The sequence below is a fragment of the Helianthus annuus genome, chromosome 15 (assembly GCF_002127325.2).
Source record: "Helianthus annuus cultivar XRQ/B chromosome 15, HanXRQr2.0-SUNRISE, whole genome shotgun sequence".
NCBI lineage: Eukaryota > Viridiplantae > Streptophyta > Magnoliopsida > Asterales > Asteraceae > Helianthus > Helianthus annuus.
In genome coordinates this window covers 80,480,004-80,494,133 of record NC_035447.2, presented here as the reverse complement: position 1 = coordinate 80,494,133, position 14,130 = coordinate 80,480,004, and the positions used below count along the sequence as shown (strand labels likewise).

General features: G+C 36.0%; 1 protein-coding gene across 2 annotated transcripts; it reads right to left on the bottom strand.

Moving 5' to 3' along the window:
- Positions 1–6,073: 6,073 nt before the first annotated feature.
- On the bottom strand, positions 6,074–12,660 carry LOC110912040 (probable protein phosphatase 2C 46). 2 transcript variants are annotated; one of them, XR_002577609.2, is made up of 6 exons: positions 12,405–12,660; positions 10,926–11,355; positions 10,473–10,840; positions 9,696–9,932; positions 6,929–7,240; positions 6,074–6,635 (listed from the first exon to the last, which is right to left on the bottom strand). XR_002577609.2 is itself a non-coding variant. In XM_022156710.2 (5 exons), exons 2-5 carry the CDS (start codon positions 11,233–11,235, stop codon positions 6,980–6,982), a joined length of 1,176 nt encoding a protein of 391 aa, XP_022012402.1. In that variant the 5' UTR covers positions 11,236–11,355; positions 12,405–12,659; the 3' UTR covers positions 6,081–6,979. The 2 variants fall into 2 exon arrangements, 1 of the variants encoding a protein (XP_022012402.1); XM_022156710.2 differs by having other exon boundaries at positions 6,081–7,240; positions 12,405–12,659.
- Positions 12,661–14,130: the final 1,470 nt, after the last annotated feature.

Genomic DNA, 14,130 nt, shown 5'->3' with positions numbered 1-14,130 from the left:
TCCATTTTAGAAACAAGGTTTTATCAATTCTACCTCTTTTGAGTTCATTAGATGAGAGAAAAGTGGATAGAGTATCATACCAGGCTCTTGGTGCTTGTTTAGTCCATAAAGAGCTTTATTTAGCTTGTAGACATAATCAGGATGGAATGTCTCTTCAAATCCTTGTGGTTGACACACATAGACCTTTTCTTGGATTTTACCATAGAGAAAAGCACACTTTATATCCATTTGATACACCTTAATGTTGTGATTGATAGCAAAGGCCAGGAAGAGTCTTATTGCTTCCAATCTTGCTACAAGTGCAAAGTTTCCATCATTATCTATTCCCTCTTCTTGTCTATAGCCTTGAACCGTAAGCCTGGCTTTGTTTTTTACAACAATGCCCCTCTCATCATGTTTATTTTTAAAGACCTATTAATTACCAATTGGACATGTATCATTTGGTAATGGAACAAGTTTCCATACATGTTGTCTTTTAAACTGAAAGAGCTCTTCCAACATGTTTTCCATCTAACTGTTGTCTTTTAATGTCTCTTGGTACTTGACAGGTTGGGTCAAGGACAGAATACCAACAAAAAGGCAGATATTTGAGGTTTGGCTTCTTATGAGCACTCCTGCAGTGATGTCTCCCCTGACTTGTTCATTTAGATGTGATTTGAGAAATAGATGGTTCCCAGTGTAGGGAATGGTGGAATTTTGTGGTGAAGGGCATGATTGGAAATTTTTTGGTGAAACATATGTTGCCACTGTGTTATGGTCAACAGTGGTTTGGAATGGAGGTGGTGAAATTGGTCCAAGTGGTGAATTTGTTATGGAAGATAGATCAATGGTTTGACCACATGTGTAATCAGTGGTTTGAAGTAGACTTAGGTCAACAATGGTTTCAGTTGATATTGTTTGACTGTTGTTTTGAGGCGATGAACTTTGTGGATCTGAAGAGACATTGTATTGAGAAGGCATCTCAATGTCAAATTTGTAATCCTGTTGTGCTGCGTTTGGTTTACATGTATCAACATTAACCTTGGCAGTAACTTCTTCAAATTTGAATTTAACAAGGTCAAAAAGATTTGTTGGTTTTTTAGGGATTTTTAAGGAAGAAGGTTTTATGAACTTTTCGTTTAAGGTTTCTTTTATAGTCACGATCCTTGTGTTAAACACTTTATAGGCCTTGGCTATAGTAGAATATCCCAAGAAATAACCACACTCCACTATGGCTGCAAATTTTGAAACTGAATCTTTAAGATTCAAAATAAAGCATGGGCAGCCAAAAATTTTTAAAAATGAGATTAGTGGTTTGATGTGAAAAAAAAATTCAGTCAGTCTTTTGATGCCTAGGGTTAATTAAGACTCTATTTTGAAAATAATATGCTCTGCCCAAAAGGACAAAGGAAGGCCAGAATCTGCAAGCATAGTTCTTACAGCCTCAATTAGGGTTCTGGTTTTTTTTCGACAACCCCATTTTGTTCTGGTGTTCTATGAATACTGAATTGTCTCACTATTCCTTTTGATGCACAGAATTCATCAAGCTCTTGGTTTCTGAATTCTTTCCCGTTGTCACTCCTGAAGATCTTCACAGGCAGATCACATTGTTTTTCAACTTTTATGATAAATTCCTTTAGGATACCTGCAGTCTCATCTTTGGAATGTAAAAAAATAAGTCCATGTAAAGCTAGAAAAATCATCAACTATTACTAAACAATATCTCTTTTTCTTAAGCTCATCATTTTTACTAGGCCAAACAAGTCCATGTGCAACATTTGTAAGCATTGGGTTGTTTTGGACTCTTCAATCGGTTTGTATGATGCGTTGTATTATTTGCCTTACAAGCAAGAAACACAATATTCATCACATTTGAATTGTTTAGTTAGTAGACCTCTGACAAGATTTTGTTTTGTCAGAGAGTTAATTGTTTGTAGATTAACATGTCCCAAACTTCTATGCCATAATTCTATTTCTTTTGTTGATAATACAGAAAAAAGGGATACATTCGTCATGTGTTTGTCTTTTAACATGTCTACTACATAAACATTGCCACTTCTATCAGCAACAAGTTGTGTAGTGCCGTCAGCTATAATTTTGTCAACCTTTTTCACTATTTCTAGTCCAACAATTTTACAAGTTTTCTTTGTAAAAATGAACCATAACCTTTATCACTCATTTGTGAAACACTAGTAGATTAAATTTTAGATTATCAATAAAATTAACATTTTCAAATTTTAGCTTACCAGCTTGGACAGTTCCAGACCTCAACACTTTACCTTTTGAGTCATTTCCAAATGATATATCACCTCCTCCATGTGCAAATAAGTTTGATAGTAGAGCTTTGCATCCAGTCATGTGTCTGGATCTTCCGCCATCAACATACCATAGACCATCTAAGCATGTAGATGCTCCATTTGTGGTAGCCATCAAAACATAATCACAATCATATTCATATTTAGTGGAATTCCAGGGACGATCGTTGTCAACAACTTTTGCATTAACCTTTTTACAAACTGTTGTTTGTACTATGTTAAATGCATTCTCAACAACTTGTTGGTTGGGAGTTTCTTTGTTGTTTTTCACAATTTCCTCTGTTTTATAGAATTTTTCTTTTAACTCATCTCATAACTCTTTTGCACTATTACAATAGCATAGATCTCATTTGGTAGAGCCTTTGCAACAATATTTAATGTTTTGGCATCTATCTCAATAGTTTGAAAATCTAGCTTAGAGTAATTTTTCGGTTTCTTTGGCTCCTGAACATTTGGATTTTCGACACTAGGTACTATTGGAATGTGAGGTCTGAATATAACCAACTTCCAACATCCGATGTTCTTTTGAGCAAGTAAGTGTACCATCAGACGTTACCAGATATTATACTCTGATCTAACAAGCATCGATGATTTGCTGCTGAAATCAAAATCATGGGAATAACGATTGTCATGTGCCATTCCTTTTAATCTTTTGTGAAAATAAAGTACGCAAATCTTTTATAAGTTATGGTTTAAACTCTGAATTAAGATATAATGAACAGATTGGGTCTCTTTATGTGTTGATCTTTTGATTATTAAACTGATTGTGAAATCGAGTTTAATGTGACCAAGCTCTGATACCAATTGTAGGATCTGAGTTTATCAAACTTGTGTATTTAAGCAATCAAAGAACAAACAATTTATAAATTCTAATGCAAGTAATATAAACACACAACCTAGAAGTTATATCAAAATTGTTTTCTATTGAAATCAAATGATTACAAATACAGTACAATGATTATACAAATTACCCCTCAGCCTGATCACACACTTTGTTGTTCGTACAAAAGGAATGAATGTGATGAATAGATCTCTAACAGGTGAGATCTATATATACAAGTATGAAAGCTCTGTATGTAAACAGTTGACGTCACCCTGATAGTGACATCTAACATTCCTAACAGAAAATATTCCACAGATATTAGTAAACATCTGCGGAGATCTAACATCTGATCTATTACATGAAAAGTCTGTTACAAAGCAAATAGTGTTGTATTGATGAAGCATCTTATCTTCAAACCGCTGTTGCTTTGTTCCAAACATCTGTTTGGCCAAAACAGATGTTTGGTCTTGCTTCAACAGGGCTTTGGCTATTTGATCAGTGCTTGGTTCTTCTTCAATAGTGGTTCCAAGGCTTGAACAGATGTTAACATGTCTACAACAGATGATCTGATTAGTGTTCAAGATTCATTATCTTTGGGAGAAGAATGTTTCATCTATTGTTTATTTCTTGATCAATGGTTATGTTTTAGCTTTAGAATATCATTTGTTCTTTTGTAGGTCCGACAATATAAATCTATATCCGTTCATGGTCTTATGTCCAAAAATTTAACCTTAAGATACTCATTACCCAAAAAACAATCTTAAACCCTTCTTAAAAACAGACTTGAATGGCAAAAGGTTAACTAAATCTCTAACAATTATATACTTTAAATGATCTGATCTAACTTTATGACAACTTACACTTATACACTGTTATGTTTTCAATAAGTAGAAATGGGAGTGCATTTAGCAACACCCAATACCAATATATTCATTATCGAGTCGTATAAACCAGTTTGAATAATCAGATCGTATTACTTATAACATGCATTTTTCAAACTTAAATAAAGATTAAAACTAATCATATAATTGAATATTCATAATTACCCGGCCTAAATGCTTCGACTTACATATATCGTGAAGTCTTTATAATATTTGACATGGGATTATATTTATGATATTTTGGTTATGAAAGATATTCAATCTACGATATTTTGGTTGATGTTCAATCATTGGATAGTGATCACATTAGTGGAAACTGAAATCCAGATGGGACTTTGTGGACCACTAGGACGCAAAGGGAGGCCTTGGTTGGATGTTGAGTTTCATTTAATTGTTTTTCATCCTTTTTTAGGCTTAAGGGTATAAGGAGTGGTTAAACACTTTAAAGTGGCAAACCAAAAAACCGACCAATGAGAGCGCGCCATGTCAATTAGGCAAAAGTGTTTAAACTTTGGTGAAAAATGTTGGCAATGGTTTAAACACTTGGTGAAGTGGTAAACTATTTTAAAAAAAAAAGGAAAAAGGTGTGATTGGTTGAGATAGGAATGGACCCCACCCACAATACCCTCCCTCTCTCTCCTTCTCCCTCTTGCCGAATCGGTGTTCCATCACCGATTTACCCAACTGAATCGGCAAACTATATGTTGGCGGTGGGGTGGCCACACTTTACCGAATCGGTAAAGGTGGTTTACCGAAACCACTCCGCATCCCCTAACATCGCCTTCTTTTGAATAATGTATCAATTTTAATACATAAGTTACAAGTTAGTAAAGTATTATTTCTCTGGATCTAGATTTCAGTTGGGACAAGGGGAGTCACCTCTGGATCTACATATAAGTTTTATCAAAAAATTAATAATAACTTTATATAATTCACTAACATACAAAATCTAAATACTATTATCGAATGTATATACCAGAAGAATTTTTTTTTTTTCACTTTATGAACATACTAAAATAAATCAACGATAGATAAGGGTTCATGGAAAATAAAAATATAAATTAAAAAAATCGGGTATATAGTTCAGGTAAACGGGTATGTGGTTTCGGGTAATTAGGTCGGGTATCACCTAATCTCATATCCGACCCATATCCGCAAAAATTTTTAAAACTAATTTCATACCCGGCCCAATACCCGTCGGGTATCGAGTATACCCGTCCCATTTGTGTCGGATTGGACTCGAGTATTTTTGTCATTCCTACTTAATAATGCACCGGGATATAACCCTTTATATTAATATAAAGAAAAGTGGAAGGTCTAAATTTAGGTCTTATGACACTACCACTACTAAATTATAAGGTGCAATTAATTAGTCAATATGGACCGGGTTAACACCTTGATGTCCTATATCCATCTTGATGAGCAATATGTGATGATAAGGAGCAAGTGAGCAACCTTCAATCTTATGCATGATCGAGGTTGACTGGTTTCGCTAGTTTGGACTCATGAAAGGAGTGAATGTAACTCCCAACCATGATGATATAAAGATGAGTATACTCTTGAAAATTCAACACCTATTAAACCCTAAGTTAAAACATATGTCTTAACAGTTCACTGGGTCACTTTTTATTACACCTAATGATATTGATGTAACAATTAGCATATATCATAATTCATGGACCATGTGTCTTAGATAATTGCATCTACCGCCATTGCGCATTTGACATTAAAAACTTGAAAGAATGACATGAACACCACCTACATAAAAAGGGGTCGAATCCAATCTATTACCACTTATTATAGACGTGACATCTTTGTCTCGACAAGGACTTGTCTTTCATATTGTGTATGATCGAGATTAACTGGTCTCACTGGAAGCTGCCTCTCTATTCCTACAGTGTAGAGATAAGGTTGTCTACATCTTACCCTCCTCAGACCCTACCTTTTTGTTATTGATGGGATTTACTGAGTATGATGATGATGACTGATTAGGGGAGTGGTATACACTCATGGCATGTACTACCGTTTAGTAGTTGAGGTACCCAAAAGATAAGCAAAAGTGATAAAAAAAACAGTAAAATATAATACAAGTAAATATATTTATACGCCAACTAGCAAGAAGCTAGCACTTACATCCCGAACACAAATAGGAAACAACAACGAGAAGGAACCCCTTTATACAATACAATTGATACTAAAACGGTACCAATCTTCCCATAATAAACCCGTTCTTCGCGATATATTTTTAATCCAAAGAAAGCTTTAAGCCTTTGTTTCTTCTACCACCTTCGAAACGGGTGGCTGCTTAGCATGAAAAACGACCTCATTTCGGGCTCGCCAAACACTCCACAAGGCCGTATATATGGTCGCCTACACGGCCTTCCTCTGCCCTTTGGAACCACCCAACATTTCATGAAGATGCAGCACGTCGGAAACGTGAAAGGCAAAAAAGGCTGGAGATCTCCACCATTGAGCAAGAACGGACCACACATCCACACTCTCTATGTAACCCCCACAAAATGTTTCGAGATGCAAGTACCTCCGCAAACGGGAGCCGGTTAAGGATCACTCTCCAGAAGCACACTTTTTTCATGACCCAGGAATTCCACCAGAACGCCTTAAGAAGGCCAGGAATTACTACATAAAAAAAACAGCTGTCGCTAAGCTCGCTATTCATCGCCATAACCAACATAGCGACACATAGTCGCATCGCCATAAAGCGCGCTATAGCGACCGCTATGGTCGCTATTAACAACTATGCTCAAGCTCCTTAAAACCAAATTTCACATCTTTCACAAACTCTTGTCAAAGAAGTGAAAAACAATTATGATTTTCTAACATGGTTTACAGCATTTACAAGATTCTACCATCGTTGTTCTTTTTATCTCCCAAGAAACCAAATAACAGAAGGGTTCGCGTTAAAATGTTACCTTGTACATCAAAGAATTAAAATTAGAGACTGATAAAAACCGGCTGACAACTCAGGCGGTGGTGGTTGATGATAGTGGTGCCAATGTTTTAGCTGGGAGGTTGAGACTGGCACCTCTTAGAGACAAAGTGGGGCCCTTCCATGAGCTCGCTTTACTCGTTAGATTTGAGTCCAGAAATACGACTACGACTGTGATGTCATCATGGAAATGACGCCTTACTCCCCTTTCGATTTTCTTTAAATCCGAATACCTCATTTCTCGTTTCTTTGCGGCTTCTTGTAATGCTGCTTTCACTAGCCTTCTAGCACTTCCCTGTATTGTAGATACATGTCAAACGGGTCAAAATGGGCTTAAGCTAGAAGATTTAACTAAAAAAGAAACAAGTCAAAATGGGTTTAAGCTAGAAGATTTAACTAAAAAAACAAGTCAAACGGGTCGAATTGGGTTTAAGCTAGAAAATTTAACTTAAAAAACCAAGTCAAATGGGTTTAAGCTAGAAGATTTAACTAAAAACAAGCCAAATGGGTCAAAAAGGTTTTAAGCTAGAAAATTTACCTTAAAAAAACAAGCCAAACGGGTCAACATAGGTTTAAGTTGGAACATTTAAGTTATCATAAAAAACAGCCAAACGGGTCAAAATGGGTTTGGGTTAGAATACATATCTAAAGAAAACAAGCCAAACGGTTTGGTAAAGATGGGTTTAAGTTAGAATATTTAACTAAAAGAAAACTAGCCAAACGGGTCAAAATATGTTTAAGTTGAAACATTTAAGTTAAAAAAAAAAACAAGCCAAACGGGGGTTTAAGTTAGAATATATATTTAAGTATTTAACTAAAAAGAAAACAACCCAAATGGGTCCGGTCAAAATGCATTTAAGTTGGAATATTCAACTAAAAGGAAAACTAGCCAAACAGTTCAAATTGGGTTTAAGCTAAAATATTAACTAAAAGAAAACAAGTGAAACTTGTAAAATTCGGATTAAGCTAGAAGATTTAACTGAAAAGAGGGTATAACTAAAGAAAAAACAAGTCAAACGGGTCAAAATGGGTTTGAGCTAAATAATTTAACGAAAAAGATAACAAGTCAAATGGGTCAAACTGTCAAAGTGGTTTAAGCTAGAAGATTTAACTAAAATAAGTACAACTCAAACGAGTCAAAAGGCATCCAAAGAGCATTAAAATGCATAAAACTCAACTTGCTAAATTCAAGTTGAATTTGCTAATAAGGTATTCTTTAGCATACTCAACAGGTAAATGGTGTATAAAATTCACCGAATAATAGTAAAAATGTATGCGAGTTTTGTATTTGCAATTTTGCATTGCTATTCTTTGTGTACGTTTGTGAGACCGTGTATCCATATGCGATCAAAGTTGAGTGTAAACTAACACTTTGCGTACATCAACTTCTTTTACAACTCACCCACAATAAACCTAAGTACTACAAGAGTAGCGCAACTAGTGACTCTTGCAATTATGTTTACATGTCCATTTATTCAACATCATAATAATACAAGACATATTCTAGTCATGCTACTTAATGTTGGGTGGAAGTTTCATAATTAAGGGGGATTTTACGGTCCATTTACAGGACTAGCATATTTAAAATCAAGGTAGTTAGATTTTCTCACACTTACGGGGAAATTTGAAAACTAGGGGTCTGTTTGGTATAGGTAAATAGAATGGACGAGGGAATGGAATGGATAAGGTAATGGAATGGACAAAGGAATGAAATGGATCATTACCATTCCGTAGTCTTGTTTGGTTACCATGTGGGAATGGAATCAATCATTAGATTCATTACCTTGTGTTGCTTGGTAGGCAGGAAAAAACCAAAGACAGGTGATGGCGGTTGGTAGTGGCGGCGACAGGTGGTGGCGGCGGTGGGTGCCGGTGGTCAGTGGCGAAGGGTGGCGGTGGCCGCGACGGTGATGGTGGTTGGCGGAGGGTGGCGGCGGTTGGTGGTGGCGGTGGCGGTAGGCGGTGTTGGTGATGAAGGGTGAGAGAAGGAATGGAATGGAAAAAAAACATGGGGTGGATGGAATGAATTTGAGGGAATGAAATGTCTTATGTAATGGGTGATTCCATTACCTTGACCAACCAAACACATTTATTTTCATTCCCTCGCAATAGTTCATTCCAATCCGCCTCTTATTACTGCATAACAAACACTACCTAGAGGTGGTAATTTCAACTCGTTTATATGAAAATAGGCATTCAAGATAATAACAAAAATAACCATAAGCAGTAATAATAATTATATAGAAACTTAAAAACCATGGTCGGTGAACCATGCCTTAAGTTTTCTTTTTTGACCCTCGAGTTTGTAGACTTTACACATTCAAGTATTCAACCCTGATCTTCTGGTAAGTGACACATTAACCCCTAACTTTTGTTATTTAACAACTTTGACCGCCATTTATTTCTACATAATAACTTCACACCTCATCTTCTCCAACACTTAAATTCTTGTGTCTAAATTACTTAACGACTTCACACCGCAACGTGCGAGACATTATACTCTTTTTTATCTATGCCTAACCACGTTAATGCCACTAACGTATCGTGTCACCACGTCACGCATGCACACCGCAGTTAATATCGTAACGCGTGTAACGAAGTCACAAACGCGTCGTTATCGCCACAACGCGTGGCATGAGTAAATATCTAGTAAATATGAAAATTTGAACTTGATGCACCAAAACTATGTGACTCTGTTCTGCAAAGGCTAAAATACAAAGATATTATATTTAGTGAAGAATGATGCTTACATTATTAGGGTGATTTTGCACTATATCAACAGCTTCCTGATTGCTAAGGTGCTCCCAAAGACCGTCAGACGCAAATATAACAAACCGATCTTCTGGCAGGATTTCATGCATCGAGACTGATGGGTCCGCGCTCAATATCGGCCTTCTTATAGGGTCACGAAGCCGAAATTTAGCATATAATGGTTCCCTATTGAACTCTGCTTTTTTTAGATATACATCACCTATAGATCTAGATATCTGCAAGACAATTTCAAAAACACAAACCTGTGTTATAAACAAAATATTCATCAAACACAATTTCATATTATTATTTTGATTTTTGACGATTTAAATGTAAACAATAATTGATAAAGTTGACAGCAATGGGGTGTAGTCAAATGGGTCAAAAGGTTTGAAGTCAGCCAAAGTTTATTTTTAGTTTTAAAAACCACATGCATCATTTTAAGATGAGCCCGGTCCGTACTGGTACCGAAAGAACCGATCCCGAAAATCTCCAAAATTGGGTACGGGTACCAAAAATGCTCGGTACGGTATTTGAAGGTAAACATCGGTTAAACACCGGTACCGTACCGAACCGAAAGTACTGATCCCAAAAACGCCAAAAAGTGGTTGGTACCGAAAATGATTTGGTATGGTAAATTCGGTACTTGTTCGGTTTCAGTATTTGGTACCATTTGCTCATCCCTGATTTTATATAACCATTTGGTTTATTATTGTAATAGTATTGCTTTTCGTATCATAAATAATGCATTAACATATTTATCCAAACAATTTTACCTGAATGAGGCCCTTCACACGCCACACATTATGTTTCAAAACTACGATATGAGGATCATCGGGATGCAACTTATGAAGTTCTTGTCTCACGGACTCTATGCTTGCATTGTGTTCGGTCGACAGTTGGATTGCAATAACCTCCCCCGTAGCCTTGACGGTCCGCCCCAAAACCGCACGTGAATCGCCAGCATTCGCAATGTAAAGTATTCCGTTAGAAATCACACCAACCAGACAGCAAGATCCAACCGCAGCCAACTGTGGTTTCACCGTCCATTGTCTAGCAACAATCGATAAAAACCCTTCTTCTGTCGCTCTAAACGCTCTTTGTATAACATCCACCGACATCGACTGTTGTTCTGACGTCAACCCTACAAAGTTACAAACACAAACACTCATTTCAATTCACGGAATTTAAGATCAAATTTCATGTTGACTTTGACTCATGTGACTCACTTTTGAGATTCTGAAAAAGGTTATCGTTGACATAACGGGAAGTTTCGGGCCCACCATGACCATCATAAACTCCAATAAACGTTCCGTACGGGCCGGAATCTTGGAAGCTCAACGAGCCCGATTCGATCTGGCTTTGATCCTCTAGCAACATATTGGCCTGAACCACCGCCATTGAGAACTCGCCGGTCAAGTGTTGACCGATGTCTTTATACCAAAGCAGCCCCTCTTGTCGGCCGGTTGCATCCGAACCCGTATAACAGACCGATGGTCGCCAACAGGCCTTTAAAAAGTTTATCAACTTTGATAACATCCCTCATCTCAATTCTCACCACAACTTACCGCTAATTTCTCAACATCCAAAATTGGATGTGAAGAACACTATAAAGCCCTATATCTCCGGAAATTATAACCCTTTTCGGTCCCAAAATTCCTGCAGACCATAACATATTAAAAAACTATATGAACAAATTATAAGGGGTTTGCAAAATTATACAAGGCGAACCATACGAATTCACATTTAACATCATGAAAATCCATCAGAAAAAACTCAAATTTTCTTGAAAAAACAGTAAAGCAATAACAAAAGATTAAAATCATCATGACCTAATTAAGCTAAATCCTTAAAAGGGTTTACAAAATTAGTGGTCAAACAGGGTCAGCTATACCAATTCACATTTAACAACATTAGAATTAGAATACATAAAAAAAAAAGAGTTAATTACTGTTTTCGTCCCTGTGGTTTGTCAAAAATCACTATTTCAGTCCATTAGTTTAAAAATTGCGATTTCAGTCCCTGTGGTTTCACTTTCATAACCATTTCAGTCCCTGTGGTTTCACTTTCGTAACCATTTCAATCCATTATTCTGTTAAGTACAAGGACTGATATGGTTACGAGGTGGACTGAAATGGTTACGAAAGTGAAACCACAGGGACTGAAATCGCAATTTTTAAACTAATGGACTGAAATAGTGATTTTTGACAAACCACAGGGACGAAAACAGTAATTAACTCAAAAAAAAAACTAATCTTTTTCCTTGAAAAACCAGTAAAGCAATCAATATAAATAAAACACAAATATTAATATCATCATGACCTAATTAAGCTGAATCTTTAACAGGGTTAGCAAAATTATAGGTCAAACAAGGTCAACCATACCAATTCACATTTAACATCATTAGAATACATATAAAAAAAACTAAAATTTTCTTGAAAAAACAGTATAGCAATCAAGATTAAAAACACAAATATTAAAATCATCATGATCTAATCAACCTGAATCTTTAAAATGGTCTGCAAAATTATTGGTCAAACAAGGTCAACCATAACAATTCACATGAAACATCTTAAAAATCTATCAAAAAAACTAAAACTTTCATGAAAAAAAAAAAATACAGCAATCAAGATTAGCCACCCACTTGACTTGACTTAACTTAATACATCAAAATAGCAAGCCCTAAAGAATCAAGATTGAAGACTTACAGTTGCAAGTGTATGTTACTGAATCATATCAAATGAAAAAGATGGAGATCTGAAAAACCCATGTGGGTTTGAACGGATTAGATCTGTAGATCCATAAAAAATCCAAACTTTGGGCATAAATATACGTATATGTTGTATGTATAAGTATATCTTTTTTGGGATATTTTCGTGTGAGCAGATTGAGATTGGAGAGAGAAATAGGGCAATGGGAAGATAAAGATAATTGAAGAGAACGAAGACAGGCTTTCTCTTTTTTTTTTTCTCTTTTTCTCTTTTTTTTTTATTTTTTAATTGAAGCTTAATTAATTTATGTTTATGATTTGGCTAAAGAGCACCATGAATATTCTAAAAAATGTGGACTAAGAATCTGCCGAAGAGTCAAACCTGGTTTCAAAGAAAAATTAAGGTTGAAGAGGGTGTACTCGGTAATCTTTGATGAGGATGTGTTCTTGAAACTATAATATTAGCGTTGGTATTTCAGGTATCTTATGCGGATAATGAAATCATGTTATACTCTCTAAAGACGCAAGTGCTTGTGAAATCGGGTTAGTTTCAAAGAAAAATTAAGGGTGGACAGGGTCTACTCGGTAACCCATGATCAGATAGTGTTATCGAATCTGTAACGTTAGTGTCGGCCTTTCGGATACCTTACACGTGTAGTGAAATTAGGTTATACTCACCAAAGATGCAAGTGCTTGTCAAATCATGTTATACTCGTTTTAATTTCAAAGAAAAATTAAGTGTGGGTGGGGTCTACTCGGTAACCTTTGATCGGGTAGTATTGTTGAATCCATAACACCGACGCCGGCCTTCCAGGTAACTTACACGAGTAATGAAATTAGGTTATACTCACAAAGACGAAAGTGTTTGTGAAATCAGGTTATTTTAGAAACTTATGAGCTTTTCTATAGTCCAACTTTTAGAAACTTATTTTAATATAACAATTTTGTCAAACCATAAAAAAGAAACAACCAATATAAGATAAAACCCATTTTATATTTATACCCAATCAAACTTTTTTAAAATAAGGCCATCCGGGTGGTTTCCAATATGTGCATGATAGAAATTGTTCACGCGTGAACAATAGGAAAACACCACCGCCACCTCATAAGTTTAACGCGTGGACATTAAATCGCGTTAACATTTTGACGCGTTAAACAATTAAAAGCCGACCGTTGGGCACGTGTTTGTTGACCGTTTTCTTTTTGAATGTTAGTTTAATAAAAAAAACCTATAAACAATCTATATATACTTTACAATTTTATACCATTTCACCCACACCAAAACACAAACACATATCACACATTCTACAATTTTTATACCATTTCACAAATGGATTTTCCTACGGATTCGACGATTCTGACGGACAGCGATAGCGATAGCCAATCGTCTTCCGACAATGAGACGTTTAAATTTTTCATGTTGGTGTATAACGATCTTGAAGGAAGTTCGAACCACCCAAAGAAGAAAATGGTGGATCGTGATCGGGTACATTGTGACAACCACGGCAAAACTAGGTAAACCCTAATTGTACGTTCAACTTACACGATTCATGAAACGATAGCAAACATGACTCAGATGAATCCAAGGGTACGTTATGGGTAGTACATGATCAATAATGACAAACAGTGTGATCAAGATGCCTTAGTATGTTAAAAACAGATTAAACGGAAGCTTGTCGTTTAAAAGTGCACAAACCGAGTAATACCGAATTGGATACAAACGA

What these genes read in the sequence shown, in the direction of transcription:
- LOC110912040 (XM_022156710.2), bottom strand. Translation starts at nt 11,235, where the DNA reads ATGTTATCAAAGTTGATAAACTTTTTAAAGGCCTGTTGGCGACCATCG. An exon ending in GTGTGAAGGGCCTCATTCAG is followed by an intron (nt 9,933 to 10,472) that starts GTAAAATTGTTT and finishes ATTGTCTTGCAG; the next exon opens with ATATCTAGATCTATAGGTGA. An exon ending in TGCAAAATCACCCTAATAAT is followed by an intron (nt 7,241 to 9,695) that starts GTAAGCATCATT and finishes TCTACAATACAG; the next exon opens with GGAAGTGCTAGAAGGCTAGT.